Source organism: Phytophthora sojae (assembly GCF_000149755.1).
Source record: "Phytophthora sojae unplaced genomic scaffold PHYSOscaffold_11, whole genome shotgun sequence".
NCBI lineage: Eukaryota > Oomycota > Peronosporomycetes > Peronosporales > Peronosporaceae > Phytophthora > Phytophthora sojae.
Window position 1 is genome coordinate 1,143,354 of NW_009258125.1, and position 17,478 is coordinate 1,160,831.

The 17,478-nt window shown below is 49.0% G+C and overlaps 4 protein-coding genes across 4 annotated transcripts; 2 read left to right on the forward strand and 2 right to left on the reverse strand.

Annotated features, from left to right (window-relative positions):
• Positions 1 to 2,617: 2,617 nt before the first annotated feature.
• On the reverse strand, positions 2,618 to 2,827 carry PHYSODRAFT_447029 (hypothetical protein; the record flags this gene model as incomplete). Its single annotated transcript, XM_009538059.1, has 1 exon — positions 2,618 to 2,827. A coding segment is annotated over one exon (210 nt), but the record flags the coding sequence as incomplete, so codon positions are not given.
• Positions 2,828 to 9,576: 6,749 nt separating this feature from the next.
• On the forward strand, positions 9,577 to 10,011 carry PHYSODRAFT_288816 (hypothetical protein; the record flags this gene model as incomplete). Its single annotated transcript, XM_009538060.1, has 1 exon — positions 9,577 to 10,011. One exon carries the CDS (start codon positions 9,577 to 9,579, stop codon positions 10,009 to 10,011), a length of 435 nt encoding a protein of 144 aa, XP_009536355.1.
• A 494-nt stretch (positions 10,012 to 10,505) lies between these two features.
• PHYSODRAFT_306214 (hypothetical protein) lies at positions 10,506 to 12,180 on the reverse strand (the record flags this gene model as incomplete). The annotated part of the gene is made up of 4 exons (XM_009538061.1): positions 10,506 to 10,729; positions 10,750 to 10,945; positions 10,982 to 11,184; positions 11,241 to 12,180. The coding sequence occupies 4 exons, from the start codon at positions 12,178 to 12,180 to the stop codon at positions 10,506 to 10,508; spliced, it is 1,563 nt and encodes a 520-aa protein (XP_009536356.1).
• A 2,500-nt stretch (positions 12,181 to 14,680) lies between these two features.
• On the forward strand, positions 14,681 to 16,175 carry PHYSODRAFT_306215 (hypothetical protein; the record flags this gene model as incomplete). Its single annotated transcript, XM_009538062.1, has 4 exons — positions 14,681 to 14,959; positions 15,055 to 15,297; positions 15,444 to 15,656; positions 15,690 to 16,175. 4 exons carry the CDS (start codon positions 14,681 to 14,683, stop codon positions 16,173 to 16,175), a joined length of 1,221 nt encoding a protein of 406 aa, XP_009536357.1.
• Between the last annotated feature and the right edge of the window lie 1,303 nt (positions 16,176 to 17,478).

Below are 17,478 nucleotides of genomic sequence, written 5' to 3' on the forward strand. Positions count from 1 at the left end.
GTTCGCTGGCGGTTCTACTCGTACCCGCAGCACTGTGATCCGATTAGTGGTTGTCTAGCTATTGCCCAAAATCGATGTTGATGTTGCCTGGGCGGTGACTTTCTAGAGCCGCTGTACGAAACTCTAAAGGATGCAAAAGGTAGGCGTTGTATTCAAGTAAATCTAAAATCCCTGAAGGATGGTAGTGGTCTCTAAGGCGCCCAGCTGCTCAACCCATTTCCGAACTATCGACGGCGAGAGTTTTGCGGCAAGGGCAGCAAACCCAAAGCCGTCGACACCCTTCTTGTACTCTCCAGCAACACTGCGCTTGAATCCGATACTGTACCTATTACGCTTTTTCTTGGCTGACATTCTTGGCGTGGGCTTTTTTGTCGCGGGAGGGCGATTGTATAATGATACGACGAAACAAGAGCCCGACTTCCGCTCGTATGGCTGGCGGTCGGCACAGAGGTGCTACCTCGTCCAAATGGCAGCAGAATTGTTGGCAACTACTAACGTTAATAAGAGTTGTGTTACGCTTGGGTAGGCGTTTTATTTTGTTATAGCTTCAATTCGAGGGTGCGATCAGATTCGGGATTGTTGACCAACCTCGAATACAACGCCTAGGCGACTAGTACGAGGGAAGACGGTAGTAGCTGGGGACACCGTCATCTCGCAGTCATTTTAATCCGCGTGCGTGCGAGCAAGATCATCTATTAGGGAGAATTGTCGTGAAATTCATGGACCTCACTTATCACCGCAGGAGATCCCTAACTTTACCACCAATATTGCAGGCTCGATTTCTCTGCTTCTACGGTGCGCGCGAGTAAGTAGAACACGTAGAAGACAGATCTGCCGATTCATATGCAGCAAACCGAAGGAAAATTTAGCTGCCACACCTCGCGTGAACGATTCACTACGATAATGTAACTTTTAAGCCCCGATAATAGCGGCACAGCGTAAAAAATGGAACGCTGCGACGTCATTCGCGGCGTCACCTGCACTGTAGCGCTACGTACCCTCGATGGATGGCTCCACATTTGGCTCGAGGACTGCCAGACCAAACAGCAGTGCAGCAAAGTCTCCAAACGTGTTTACAAGCATTGGTTTCTTTAACATTGGTTGTTGTTGATTGAATCAACTGGGTTCTACTGCATTACTTGCTATGATAAGAATGGAGAACTGACGGTGGGTGTATGATGCCCGATGATCACGGAGAGACAGTTGTGTTGCCTCGGAAACTAGTATTTTAACTTTTGCCAGGGCAGCCAACACAGCAGTAGTACAGTATTACGACTAGATATGCGCTGTTCAACGATTGGTTTGGTCATGCAACCACCTGCCAGTAGACAGAAAAGTAAGAAAACAGCGAAGCGGCTTCAGTTTACCGGCCTCAGTATATCGGCCTCAGTTTACTGGCCTCAGTTACCGAGGTCCGAATTAACACATTGGCTCCGAACGTCGTAAGTTACGACATGTCTGTTTTTTTCTGTCGTAAGTTACGACATTGAGCGTGTTATACTAGAAAAACGTATAGAGACGATTTTCCCATACTTTAATCAAGTTTATTTCAAGCAACCGCAACCTATAAGGTGCGAGAGGTCTCTGCGACAAATTCACAGAACCGGGTCAGAGGATGGGTTCAGGTGGGTGAAAGATTCCAGGTTGGTCCAGAGCCTGGACAGTTTGGTCTAGAGTCCGGACAGTACGTCCAGAGTTGGACCAGACAGGTATCCTTCAGTGAAGGATAGGTGCAGGGCCTTCACCCAGCACACGAAGTTGAATTTAGACACTTTTGGCGGCAGCTCAGGGTGACCGGATAGACCTGGGGAAGCGCGTCGTGTAGGGCACGCTCGGCGAGAACACAGGCAAGCGCAAGAAGGCACGATAAGACCTGCAGCTTCCCCGCGAAGAAGGAAGCGATGGTGGACAAGATCAGCAATAACAGTGAGCGTGTAGGTTGCGTTTCAGTTAGAGCGTGTTCGCTACGCAGCTGGAGATGGATATCTGCAGGGAGTTGGTGCATCTCCATCTCCAGCTTGTTCGCTACAACAGAGCGCATCTAGGTAAAATTAGCCGATCACAGTGCGACTCGCTCTCCTTCTCCTTACTTTGCTGTTCTTCGTCGGCCGGGAACACTGTGCCCGAGACACCGGACGCGTGGCAAGATGGACCAAGCTGCCGATGACGCTCCGAGAGCTGCGCCTCCGTTCCCTTCAGTCAGTGGCGACCTCGTGCTGGTTGCTGCCAGTTTGGACATACCTTCCTCTGATGTTGCTCTTGCCCAGACTGTGTATGCGACACCGGCCACTACTCAAACGGAGCTGGATGCCCGCACTTCCTCGCTGGCGCTGCCGCATTCAGAGACACCCAGCCAGCTTTTTGCGCTCGGAGTTGTAGCTGCGTCAGCCCGCAACCAAGACTCACATCGCCGCGTTGGGAATCAGAAGAAGAAGGCCAATACTGGTGAAACGTCTACCGCTACGAAGCAACCATCCTTTGCGTGGACGACTGCAGCAGCTGATGCCCTGCTGCCGGCTCGTTTTGACACGGCTGCAACTTTCTTCTCAAAGCTATGCTGCCGTACTTTGGCAGCAGCAAACAGAACACCTTGATCTCGTAGTAAACCAGCAATACGTAGGAAAGTTGGCTTGGTGCAGCGAAGATTGTCTTCAAACCAACTTGCATACGCGGCTGACTGTAGCATGGGCTCAAAGTGCAGTGAGGTCACGGTACGAATCTGTTCCTTAGGGCCTTGCGGCGCATCGTCGGATTCTCCTGATAGGAGGACTGCAACCTGTGCGACAGCTGAGCATGTAGCAACCAGTATAGCTTCCTCTTCGTTCATTGTGTGTGCGGCTGAACTGCCTCAATCTCCAGCTACTTTCTCCTTCTCCAGCTCTGGGAGCTGGAGAAGGAGACGGGGAAATTCTCCAGTTGTCACGTTGTGAACTAAACTATTTTGACCAATCAAAAGACAAGAAATAGAGTTGATGAGAGGTCATCTCCATCTCCAGCTACCTAGCGAACACGCTCTTAGTCAGTGGTCAGTTTCGTGTGGTTGAATACAAAGTTTGTTTAGCAATGCATGTGATTTCTGATCGGAGCTGCAGAACAGTGCACCTCCTCAGCCATCTGTTGACTGCAAGTGGGGTCTGTTACGACATTGAGCGGCGATTGCTCTATTTCTATGTCGTATCGCTTACAACATTGGCGAGAAAACCTGATGACAATTTATACACCTATCCCGACGAGAAACACATGGTCCATACAAATATCAAGTGAATATGTAAGTCGTAACTTACGACATGCGCTTACGCGTCTGAGGCGAGTACCGTTAGGAGACAGGTGTTAACCCGATTTGGGCTGCCTAGCAGCATGACCTATCGGCCACTGATATCCCAGTAAAACTTCCTGTAGATACCATAAGCTATGGCATCGTCCGGCGAAGCGAAATGTGGAATCTCCTCGGTAGGCTGGCAGTAGCTAGTTAATCTTGGTGGCTGCAGCAAGTTATGACTTCGTTTCTCTGCAGCGTTATCGCCGACGATAGGCTCTCAGAAGAACCTGATGGTGCCCTGTGAACTGGTTTTCCACTCGCGTGGGTAAACCCGGGTTGTCCCCCGTAGCGTTTGACGACGGTCTTCGTCGAGTAGATACTGTACTAATCAGGGGTCGGAAACAATAATTGTAGTGGCCCACTACAATTATTTATTATTGGAAGTTCATGAAACCAATAAAATATGATATTGCCCCAATAATAGCAATACAATATCAAATACTATGAATTCTGGGGTTGGGCGTTCATAAATGATGGAAATGCTATATTAAACTATTATAATCTCTCATTTTCGGGTCGAGGACACAGCCTTGGGTTGCGAGGCTTTTGTGGAGCAAGCGGTGTATACTCAATAGCGCTTTGCCGGACAGCAACACTTCCCAAAACCGTCCTGGAAACAGTACAGGGCTATTGTAATCGTCATCAGCCTCCACCTGTATTTTCGCACGGTATAGATTGGCCTGACACCTCAGTAATAGTTCAAGATCAGCCATGGGACGTTTGCGTAAAGTTCGCGTGAAGTTTGCGGCCTTCCTGTCACATTTTGGCAATGAATAGATCATGTCACGAATGGTACAATATACTTTATTTGTACCAATTATTATTATTGGTTGCCCTCATATTGCCGTTATTACTACTGCAGCTTTGGCCTCGCAATACAATTTCATACTGTATTGTCCGACCCGGTACTAATACTGTTCAATAATCTCGACACGAACAAGAGTGCGTTGCGTTAGGCTGGGAGGACTACTTTAAATTCCAAAAAGTCTGCTCGGTTGTATCTAACGTTAGCTCGATTTTACCAACTGGAGTACAACTATAGAAACTAATAGATGTCTTCTTTGGCTACGAAGCAGCCAAGTCTTGTGCTAATACTTTGCCTACTGAGTGGTCGAGTGTTTTGGCGCCACTACAAAGCTAACCCAAATCTAAAACAACAACCATCAATACATGCACTAGCAGTACTAAACAGTGGTTACGTACTATGTTCACATGCAAGTAGCAAATGAGGGGCATAGACCCTCATTTGCAGCGCCTACCATCAGTTTTCTTAGGGAAAGTGACTCAATATTAAAAATTGTGCAAAAGGTGATAGATGGATTTGTGTCGAGAGCACATATTTCAGGTTCAGCAGCATTTGCTAGGGCATTGGGCCACGACATTGTTGCCTCCAGCGGCGACAAGGGGAGTAAGGCATCCAAGCCGTCGGTGATGCTTTATGCAGTGTGGTCAGTGTCGCTTAAGCGACACAGGAGGCGACCGTACTCCACCAGAACAACTATCAGCAGAGGGCGATGCCTACACCGGGCATTTAGCTCATGGACGTAAGACGTCCTCAGTTATACGTCAGTAACTAGGAACTACATATATGGAATACAGTGTAGTTGTAGGCTGATTGGTCATCCTGCATTGTCTTGTCGCTAACGCTGTCCTCATTAGCTTTGTGTGGTACGGTCGGGATGTCAATATGGCTATATTTGTGTAGGTATGGTGTACGATTGTGTGAGTATGGTGTGGGGAGATGTTGTTTAAATGTTGCCTGAGGTACAAGCAACTTTTTTCGACGAATTAATCTGTGTGAGGCTGTCCATACAGCTCTTCTAGCTGTCCTCCCAGGATAATCATGTAAGTACCTACTTTGACCGCAGAGAACGATCTGTGATCACGACCTGTATTCTACAGCTGAGTGAGTTGTGAGTGCGGGTGCAAGTTCATATATCGACAGAATGTTCTTTGCGGTCAAACTATGCGTTACGCAGAAATTGCGCGCGACACTGCCATGCTCGCTACCTACATAGATTAAAATGTCATCAATAAAAGTATGAATCTTGTAATGGAATGGCGCATGGCGCTACCACGCTGCAGAGAACGACTTATTTGAGGGTTTTTTTAGCACCACAGTCGGATTCATGAGCCCCCCCCCCCCGGCTTACGGGTTATGCAGCCTACGCCATTAGTCATAGCGGCAGATCGTTTTGCTCATCTCATAAAGTCTGCGTGCGCATCATGTATGTGGATTTGTCGACCTCGCAGTACTGTACATAGTGGCTAAATGCAAAAAAATGAACTGCGGAGCACTACAAAATGGCTTAGCTGTGTGTTATAGATAGATGATTGGAACCAGCACGCACCCTGTAAGCAGGGATTACCAGTAACTTGTTTTGAACTACTATTCCACTGATACCACTATTAAAATGCTGTATAAATACTACAGTAGCTATTATTTTGGGACGGGGATCCAACTAATACTACTGGCGTAATTAGTAACTCAGATCGGCCATATTTACTAATGCTGACTACTGCCTCCCACTAGAAGAAATCTAGAGGCGTGTGGCAATCTTTCCGCTTCCAGGGATGTTTGACCGCATGCCCACTCTCGTCGATTTAGTGCAGAGGGAAATATTTTGACGTCCGGGGCCACTGTCGTACACAATATTGTAACACGAGCAAAACATTTGGCGGCCAGACCGGCTTTGCTCGTGTCGGTCCCGCCTACAGCTACCCTCGATCCACTGAATGGCTCAAGAACGCTATGAACCTGGTTAAGGGCATGTTGGCGGCGCGTACTCTATCGCCTCGAATGAATGATCCCCGTCTTACACGGTTTGTACGGAGAGCGGTAAGTGCAAAATATGAATCGATTAAACGGATCTAAAGTGACTTCAGGTGTTGGTTTTTACTTAGAGCTGGAGCATCCCGTTATACAAGCTGTACGAGGACACGATCCAATCGTCGGCTCTAGTAACGGGGACCAACAAGCTTGAGCTGTGGATTGCCACTGGCAATTTGGCAGCGGTTTGACCGACCCCACGATCCCCGCGTCAGCTCTGACAACAAGATTGAACTGATGCTCGTAAAAGGAAAATTTTTGCACGAAGAATCCGACTGTGTGAAGCGTTCAGCGACAGCGATATAGGCTTTTTGAAGGTCAACCATCGAAATTACTATGAAGTAATAGATAATAATGTATTAATAATAATATAGTAGTCGAGATGATACTAGTACTTTAGTATCCTGTTATCTTCCACTAGTATATTACTATGGTAATTCAGAAGATAATCGTGTTACTGTCAATCCCTGCCTGTAAGATAAAATTGTGGTGTGTCGGATATGCTTTGCTGGCCCAAAGCTGCAGGGAGCAAAGTGCAGCGTCATTTCATACGTATACTAGTAGTAACAGACGGAAACTTGGAATGCGCGTTCTCACTTTATCAAGGCGTATGCATTATACATGGAGGAAACTCCAAAACCCGCATATCCCTTCTAGCCCCAGACCTTATTCTGTATCCTACAGAATAAGCATTAGACTTGATTAAATTATACTTCAAAACCTGTCAAAGATTTGCTGTTGGAAGCCCTTTCGCATCTTGCGGTCAAGCGCTGGGTACATTGTGCACAAAACAGCTACGAAGTGAACAAAACATGCTCAATGTATCCACCATATGCCGAATTGGTGAGCTTCTATTGGTCGTGGCGAGCGTAGAGCACGCTCAAAACCTGCTACCTGGTAATACCTTGCAAGGCTGCTAAGGCAGCATACTTCGGCTCCAGCCACCCATCTTCGGCACGTCGCGATAAACGCGGAGGAAGAAATCGCCCTGTTCCTAACTGACGTAGTGAGGAGGAACTGGGCGAATTCTTCCTTGTGCTTGACATTAGCGCATCATTAGATTTCTTTAGCCACCTAACAAGCTTGTTACGATTGTCTCTCTAACAACACCAGGGAGCTTGCATGCTCAATAGCCCGTAAGCACTACACACGGTTCCTCTTGTACGAAACAGGACAATATATGATATTCATGCCAACGTCTACTTCTTCCTTTACATGCGCACGCTCTTCAATGTTCGCGCCAGCCGTGGGTCATCTTCGCCATTTTGGCAGCCTCCGCTTTGCTCTGTAGCCTCCGGCACTGCCGCTCCATCCCTGACGCTTTCATCGGTAGCCTCCGTCGTAGCCTCTGTCCCTTCTTCTGTAATCTCCGGTGTAACCTCATCACGCGGAGAGCTTTTTCTGTAGCATCCGTCGTAGCATCTACCGCTTTTTCTGTAGTCTCCGGTGTAGCCACAACATGAGGAGCGCTTCTTCTGTAGCCTCTTGAGTAGCCACGGCATCAGCTACAATATAGCGGTAGACCCGGCTGTAGCCGGCTTCGTAGGAACCGATGAGGTTGTGCGCTGACTCCGCAATCGATCTGCCATTCGGGCCACACGCGAGAGGTCATAGCGTCGTCTGGGTCGGATCACCAGGTCTGGTAATCAACATCGCAACGTAGAATCAATATACCACTAGTACGATGTTACAGAGCAAAGTACACGCTCTCGCTTACCTGTAGATCACAATGGCGCTCATCATGATCGTCTTCGGCCATGGTCCTTGGCCACTTGGGCGTGCTCGACGGGCCCCAACAAAGCTTGCATTGCGACGTCTTGAACAGCGCAGTTTCGGAATGAAGGAAAGTACGAGTGGCTGACACGCGGCGGTTTTAGGCTTCCACCCGAATTTTCAAACCTGTTGGTGGTTTATACTCGTCCGTCTATTACCGCGGAATAAACCCCGTTTATCTTCCCATCGCTAATCTAACAGGAAGATGTGCACAATACCGGCTATACAAACATCCATATGCGAAGTTCGAAAGAGAGGACAAGTTTGCTGGATATTATGTCCTGTGACAATGCTTATTCTGTAGGATACAGAATACGGGGTTAGAGGGGATATTTGAGTTTCAAATCCACAAAACCCGCATACTTCCACAAAACCCGCATAGCAGCATCTGATTCCTAGATGTAAGTGGCGCGCTCAAACACTGCGTATCTCGAGCGCTGACTTTGCCAGTGGTCACGAGAATTCGATATGGTTTGTCCTGGGTTAACGACCGCACGCTGCGCGCACGGCTCGAAAATCGCAGGCGGGGTGCATACAACGCTGCCTTCGGCAGCGAAAGCAATTGATAGAGCAATAAACTATCACCCTGCACGCGCTCCGCGCGAACCCAAAAACCCTTGCAGGTAGGGCATGCACCCTACCGCGCTTGCGCGCGGGATTCGGCTCGCTGCTCTTCGCTTAGTGCTAACTTTCGTTCAGTGTGCAGTGATCTTGGCATCTGGAATCAGATGCTGGTATGCGGGTTTTGTGGATTTGAAACTCAAATATGCGGGTTTTGGAGTTTCCTCTTATACATGAACAGACAACCCTCTTTGGAGTGATATTTCGAATAGGGATACCCTCTGGTTTGCACTAATGGAGGCTCTCCCGATGTTTCCTGTATATGAACACTTCAAACTAATACAAATTCACGTCAAAACATCCTCCAACCTCCGGATAGTGCTTAGTGATACGAGATTGGTCTTTATCACTATCAAGAGACCGTTAACTATGAGAACGTCCATTTCGTAAGCGTGTCCGGCAAAGCTCAACCACAACGTGGGTTGCTTGCGACCTTGAATGGACTTGGATTCTCCGAGTTCGCGGACATATTATTTTAATAAACTAAAAAAAGTGTTACATGATGTGATTCTGGAACGTGCATTTATCGTTTTTGCCTGGGCAATAGACTAGATTTCGAGCTACCTGTGCAATCCTCCCAGTTCCATCTGAACAGCGCAGTGTCTCACCACTCCTCGCGCCATATAGTAGTAGATATTATAATATCCAGCGCAACAACTACTTGTATCTAGTGCTTTGATCAAGTATCGAGTGCACTACAAGCTTACCAAGTGCCTGAATGGTGGCAATATCACTACCCTGGTACCTTGAACGATAATGTACCGCCAATATGGTACAGATCTAGATGGTGATGCCTCTGAATATTGATAAAATGTGGTCTTTCGAGGCTATGACTACAAAGAGGATCGTCTGTAAGCATATTTCCCTTTAGTTTGAAGTGTGCATATACGGATGCGTTAAATCGCGACCAGTGCTTTGGTTGATTAGTATTGTAGCGTACGCCTATGCAGGTATTGCTGTGATCTGATCATTCTGCAATCTGCTTCGGTGCGCTAACATCCTCCCGAGTTCTATCTTCCGGGGAAAAGTTGTCATGCGCCTGTACATCAAGATCCTCTTTGCGGTAGCCGCCGTTTTTGCCAGCAGCGACACCGCGTCCGCAGCAACGACGACCAAGGTGGTGCAGACGGCCTCCGTCGAATCAGCCAATGAAGCTCACACCGACAACAATGGTACGCGTTTCTTGAGGAAGCGAGCCGTTGACAATAGCGACGACCTGTGCACCGAAGAGAGGGGACCGCTTACTGATGTCCTGAAGAAAGCGACGGCACGGTTCAGCCCACGGCAGAAGGCGTTGAAATTGTTGAAGGAAGACGCCGATGACCTAGTGGCACAGGGTGTTCAGCTCGATGCAATCAAGAACATTGTGGCGAAAGCGAAGAAAGGTGCTACAAAGGAAGAGATGGCGAGACTCGATGCGTTCGCCAAAAAGTTCGAGGACGAATGGTACAGGAACGGCAAGTGGTAATAGAAGACTGTTCCAGCGCTAGCTTACGCTAACGGAATCGATATAGCTTCGCCCAGCTTTCTTTGGACTTCTAGTGAATTGGTTCAGAGCAATTATGTTGGTTACTCTCCCCCTCGTGCACCGCGCAGCCGTAAATTTTTCGAAACATGTATTGTGAAAACCGATTAGAATGTCTAAATCGGCCGATTTAGTGGCTTATTAAGATTTATGATCCCCGATTTACTAAATCCGACCTCCTAATTAGACTGGGGCACCTGGTTTAACCTCAAGATTATTTACAAGAACGACTTGCAGAGCCAAATCCAGTGATTGGAAAAAATATCTTGGGTTTTATTGCGGATTAAAATTTAAACTGCAGGACACTATTGGCATGGTAAATGCAATACCAATACTCAACTGCACACCCAAGAAATATTGCAATACTCGACTGGATCGCAGTAGAAATTGCCTGTTTGTAGTAGCCCGCTTACGGGTTATGCAGCCTACGCCATTTGTCATAGTGGCAGATCGTCTTGCTCATCTCGCTCGTCGCCAGTTCCATTCCGAAAGTACACGGCCCGGTAAACCGGTTCAGCTGCATAGGCGAAAATCTCCGTAATAACGTGGGGGTCCATTCGCAAGAGCATGCTGCACGCCGTCGCGATGCCAGTCCCTCGTTTCTGCTTTGATCCCAAATATGGACTGCGAGGCATCAGCCCACTCAACAACGCAAGTTTGGCTGCCAAGACAGTGGCTTACGAGTTCGGCAAATTGGTTCGACGTGCTGCTCGTAGAAATCCTCCGAGTATCCCTCGTAATCCGGAGGGACGACCACCTCGAGATACTCCAAGCTTTTGTTGCTTTTTAGCATCTGCAGTAGTGCTGGTAGATGACGCTCGAGCAGGGTTACGTGGTCGTAATTTGATAGCGAGTTATCCAGCTCATTCGCTCGATTCTTCAAGTGTACTCGTAATCGGCGGACGCAACTTACGAGCGGGTTCTGTGCGTCACTTAACTCAGTTGCGAGAGCTGTGATGTCGTTCCAGTCAAAGTGCAGGTCGAAAGTGGGGTTCTTAACGAGGCGGTACTCTCGAAAATCAAGTCGGACATCCACATAATAGTCACTCAACACAAGGTCCTCCAGCATCGGACAGTAGCGCAAAATCGCGTCTTTGTCAATAGGTGTCCTTGGTCCTGTAAGCGTTAAGGATTTCAGCTGAGGTCCAATAGCTTCGAGTAGCAAGGGACACCGTGCGCTATGCCTCCTTGTCTTTTGTTAAACCCAATTGTGAGTGCCGTTATTCCAGTTGATGCTGGCGCTTTGTTGCGAGGCTCGAGGAACGACAGATCCCTTCGTCGCACTTGGCAGCGTCCGTAACCGGGAATCATAGCATCAATCCATTCACTTACTCCGTCGTCACTGAAAGTCCGAAGAAGCGTCACAGGCTCATCTAATTTCAAGCAAGGAGACGTAAGAACGGGTTCGCCCTGACTGTCAAAGTGCCAGCGAATGTCCGCTCCTGCCAGCAACGATGCATCTCGCTCTGGAACCTGACCCCGGGGGCAACCGAAGACTTCTTCTTCTGGGTGCTCGGACTGGAGAACAGCGGCAAAGCTCTCCATATCTGCAACAGTAAGACTGGAGACTGAGAGCAACGCAAGCGATTCCAGTGAAGAATAGTCACGAGCACGCTTCGAGAAGCAAGCGTAGGCGATCCATTTCCACCAGTGCGCGCTGACAGCGGTCAAGTCTCCGTCACTAATCCAATTTAACCATAAGCTCAACGACAACTTTCTGGCTGTCTGGTTGACCACAATCGCTGAACACATTGCCTCGAACTCTCGAGCCCTCAGCGATGAGGCACAAGTCAGATGAATAGCATCGAGCTGACGAGCGGATAATGGTACTTTCAACGCGGAATCACCTTCTCCGTGAATTTCTCGAGGCGGGCGGTCTCGACGCGTACTGTCGAACAACGAGCTCATCATCCGCCCGAAACCCTTTTTTCGTATCAATTCATTGTCTTCGTGGTCGTCGTCTTCAAAGGAATCGTCAAAATCTCCCTCCAAGTCGTCACCCATTTCGACCTTCAACGAAATCTGTGAGAGCCACATATTTCCCTGCACCGTAGTCTCCACTGCGCTCGCAGTCTCCGGGGTGATTGGGTCTACAGCAAAGTCAACCACCATCGGCTCCAGAACGAAAGTGCATCGAGGCAAGCGCAGCCCCTCATACTCAAATGGTAGGGTCTGATCGTGCATCTCCCACTGCTGCTTGATCTGCTTCTCGGCGCTGAGAACGTCAACAGCCCAGCTGCGGGTCTTCTCTACACTTCAGAAGAAGAAAACAGCACGCGGACAGGCACCTGGATATCTGCGACCGACTTGTCGTGGCCAACCAGAGCTGCGAGATCTTTCAGTGCTTCGAGGTAAGGAATGCTGTGGTCTTGACACTGGTGAGTGCCACAGAATAGAACCAGATCATGATCGAAGGCATCGGCACCAGGCGGTGGGTAACTCTCGTCACACGTCGAGAGTTTTTGGGCCATTCCTAACGAGATCACCGGGGCATGGTCTCGGCGGTGGTTTGGGGTGGAAGGAAGCATGATCTCAAAGCCGTTCCTAACGAGATCGTGATCCATGTCCAAATACATAACGAAAGGCTCGAGTTCGCGTTGAGGGCGGCCGCCATTATGAGCTTCACGAGCTGTGTTCGTTTGCATTTGCGATCGAACGCTGCTTTGCACTTCGACAATGCATTTGATGCAAGCTGCTTCAATGTGGCTACAGTAGAGAAAGACTGCGCAAAACTGCAGTAGTGCTTTAAGTACAGCCTTCTAGGATCCACAATAGCTTTAACGAACTCCTTGCACTCATAGAGTGTACACTCGGGCGAACATTAGTCAAAACCGTGGCTACGAAGGCTGCTGGAGTCTAAATCCTTTGACGGCATTTGGCAGTGATCCGTGATCCGAGATTGGGGCATGAGCCATTGCTTGGATCATGGGGTCATGGCACCAGGCTCCATATGTATCTATTTTAGCCAATCAGGTAGCATAATTACGGGTCATGATCCTCACATGATCCCGTTAGGAACGAGGTCTTACTGTACAGTAACGACCGCAGGAGGGTGCCTTTTTGGTGGTATTATACAGTCCCAGACAATAATTTCGCCCTCTATTTAAGCATATTACATAATTTAGCTCCAACTAATAATAACAATCAGCAAACACATCTTGGATAATAACCCTTTCGCGAGTATCCTCAATAAATTATAGTATACAACTCATTGATATTTCCTTCTAAAAGGGCGCTCTAGGCGTCCTCTTACAAAGTTACGGAGCCTTTTCGGTGTGTCTCATGGGACATGCCATCTACGGTGATTTGCAGGATACATAGAATGTATGCGTATGACTTAGAATTTGTATTGACAATGATTACATGATGATTACTCTGCGTACAGATTATGTTTGTTTTAAAAGAATGTTGATTACTGGCTTGAACTTGTGCAAAAGGGCACAGAATGCGCCATTTAAGAGGGCACTGATTAAGGCAACATTGAAAGCGTTGCGTAACATTGAGCGCAACAATGGTGCCTCTGCCTAACATTGCACAATGTTACGGTATCTCTCGTAGCAGAATATTTGGTTTACCAATGTGACAATAGTGGACGCGCGTCGCCACGACAGCTAGCTCGACAGCACGACAGCGAAGCACGCTGTATCACTCGGGGCGTGCGCTAACAGCTTCCGCCGCTAACGCGGCAAGCGCGTCATGGTGTACGCGCCGACACATGCAGCAGGGGAATGGGCTCTACGGGATCTACGCGCAGCTCTACCTGGGCGCCACGTGTTGTCTATTCCTAGTTGGCAGGACACTCTCGCGTTGGCTTTCGCCTGCGGACTTAGCGACGGTACTTCGGGGGGCGCCGCTGTGCGGCCTGCCCCACCCCCTCGTGCCTTACACTAAGTCCTCGGCTCGGCCAGGCGCGGTGTCTAGGAAAAAAAATATCGGGTTGCAGCGCTCGCCTTCGCTCGCTCGCGCAGACCCGCCCCCGCCTGATCGGCGGGTGTTGACGATCGGTGAACGCGCTCAGCGAGGCTCGCGCTCGCGTTCGCTCGCCCTCCCCCTTTAACCTAACTGCGCTGTTGGCTAGAGGCGCATTAAAAGCGCTTACGACTGCTTGGAAGATAGCGCATTCGATCGCATGCAACACGCATCGCGCCTAACGCAACGCAACGCACTGGGAAGGCGTTTGCTCCCGCATACGTAGTACACACACGCATATAAGCACCGCAGTAGGACATGCACACATTAGAATAAGGTTGAGCGGGTGACCGCTGCAGATGGTCGCACGACGCGGAGGCTGAGCGAGCGCGCGGGCGCTTGTTTCCTACCCGGTAGATTCTGAAATGTGAGCTGTTGCAGTCGCTCCAAACATGAAATTTCACGTCTGGAAAATTTACATTGCGTCAATGTTAGCGATCACGCAACATTGGACCCCATCAATGTTATTGATCCCACACATTGAGGCTGATTTTCAATGTTGTTTTAAAGGAGAGTCATTAAGAGGGGGTACACTCTACCGTGTTTTGCACTGCTGGCGGCCGTGGAGCACGTGGACTATGACACCTTGAGATTTCTACTCGAGAAGGACATCAGCGTGCCATTGGCGCAAGAGGGGCACGAGATGTTCGAAGAGAGGATCCCCGTTCGCTTCGAGTTTATCCTGGATGCACGCGTTGAGCGGGGCCTAGGACTCGGCGTCGATGACTTTGTCCGTCGTAAGGTAGTAGCGCACCAAGTCTTCATGCTCTTCTGCGGGACATCGCTACGAGAGACGAGCAGTCAGGCGTATCGGACCTGTTTATCCAAGATCGCAGCTCTGAACACGGAAGTTTCAGAGCGAGACAATGGAGTGGACATCACGATTCCAGTTTACGTGAACTTCCATACCGGTTTTGCCCAGGTGAGCGAGTTCTTTGAATGTATGAGGGCGGAAGCGGGGATTGAGGAACAGTGGAGGGGGTACAGTGAACAACCCCTGGCTGCCGGGGACTTCAGGTGCACGTTCAAGGTATCGTGGAGTTCCTGGATACGGTTGCTACTGACCCCAACTTATCCGGTGCGTTGCTGGCTATGATGCGCAGCAAGCTTGGAGTTGCTCACGTGGGTCTGGCTCTTGATATGGACTTTGTAGACGGCGCACCTACGGACCAGGGGCCGTTCGCGCATGTGATGAGGAACATTATGGCGAACAATCGCCGCCCGGCGGCTCCTAGCTCTGAGTCGTCAAGCCCGTTGAAAGTCGAATCGATGCATCTCGCTTGTTTCCCGTCGTTGCTGAAGTTGGGCGTGGAGATGCTGTTTTCTTCGATAGCGCACACCCAATCGACCCGGAAGCTTACAATTGACCTGCGATTTTAGGAACCCGAGCACTACACCGCTGATAGAAGTCTCTGGTGGAAGTGGATTGCATACGGACTTTTCTCGAGGAGAGCACAACATCACTCTGCGGTGCAGGAGCTGTCCATTCGCGCCTACGTGAAGCAGATGCTGAGGAATTTGTAGCTGTGCTCGAGTCCGAACACCCCGAAGGATACCTGTTCGGATTGCCTCGGGGGCAAATGGAGGCGCGCGAGGCAATAGTTAATGCCAACGCACCGGTTCACTGGCAACGAGTTGACCAACGCGATTAGACCGAAGTCCTCCTCTTTGATGAGCCCGTCCACTGTGTTTGGATACTAAGCGACGACGGCGAAAGCGAGTGGGTGAGCGTGCTAGTTCCTGGGCACGGGAAATGCCAGGTCCAGCGCTGCAACCTCACGTTCCCAGCTCGTGCGAGTGGGATGGATAGTAGCTTGAACGAATTGAGATCGCTCACGCTTGATTTCGATGATAATCGTGTTCCGGACACAAGTGGATTTGCACGATTTCTCGCAGCGATTGGACCGAGGCTGAAGTGTTTGACGATCAGCAAAGGGAAAGCAGAGTTTGACGACAACATAGTACTTCAGTGTTGCCCTGCACTTGATGAGCTAGTACTCTATGAAGGTGCCGTGGACATCCGACTCAATATCGCTGAAATTCACGAAAGCAAGCGAAAACTTCTGAAACTGACGTACAATTGGGCGGATCTGGCTGCATCTTTGGCGGATTTTGCTGACCTGAGCAACGCGCTCTAGAGGTGCCTACGAAAGTTGCGGGTTCATTTGTATCGCTGCGTGCCGGCCAACCAGCAAACCAATTACCAGTGCCTCCCTGAAAAAGATGTGCTTGCGCTGCTACAATTGCTTGAGATTAATCGCACTTTGGAGCATCTTGAGGTCATTGCGCCACCCCAGTACAGTTCGTATCTCAGCGCATTCCGGCAGTTCCATCTGCAGCCCATATGGGTTCCGCTTAAGCCGCTAACTCGGGAGGTGAAGGCAGCTCTTCTGAGCAGGGCTTAATAGCAACCGGTGATACCCATTGATACGATGATACAATATGCATATATTACTTGTATCAATATCAGGTGATACCACTACTGTAGAAGCTTGGGATCAGGATCATTGATCCGCCCACACAAACAGATTGATATCCGGTAATATTATATCTGATACCATAGTAGCTTGCTCAGAACTGTTAACTTTCGTGATAGAAGTTCTGCACGTGGTTGCCTTCAGAATGAGGTCTTTACCAAAATGCCAACTCGCTCTCAGGCTTCGTTTTCAGAAGGATGCCGGCTTTGCCTGGGCGATCCCAGTCTTAAAATTGTCGGAAATAATCTACAAAAATTTAATAACTATCATAGTTTCCTTGCTGTCATGCTGCGCTCGCTTTCTTTCACGAACAACTGCAGTTGGACAACTGTGCCCAATTCGATGGAGCTTCACTCTTTCGTTCTCTTTCGCTCTCATGCGCGGGTCCGGGAGTAGCCAGCCGAAATAACCGCTAATTTCATTTCATCTCTTTCGTTCTTAAAGCTAGGGCTCTCGAAAAGACAAAGGCAGGGTTGTGTCGCACAAGTAGTACATATTATGTGCCAACATAGGTATTTTGACCGATCAAATCGCAATAATTTTAAACTTTACCACAACCACAGATTATTGATATGATATTGATACGACAGTGTACGTGTATCAAGATCAGTTGATCCAGCCCCGCTGATTTTTGAAACTTGTACCAGTATCATGCATGTCGTCAAAATAGCCGATGATATGAAGTCCTGCTTCTGAGTGTCAGTTCGTCAAGATTCCCTACCAAGAAGCTCAAGCAAGGACCTTCTCGATCGAATGCGCGTGTTTGCGAGTTGGACCAGCGAGATCTTTAGGTTTGCTGCTGACCCAGCGATGCGACGGGTGTACTTTTGCACAGAGCTTGTCCCCGAAGACCGCCGCTTCTTCCAAATGGGCATCTAAGTACATACGTGTGGTATCTAGCTCCGATCTTACTTGAGTATTGTGGTTGGTTTTGCTCCATAACAACAACTAGCTGCAGGCAGCA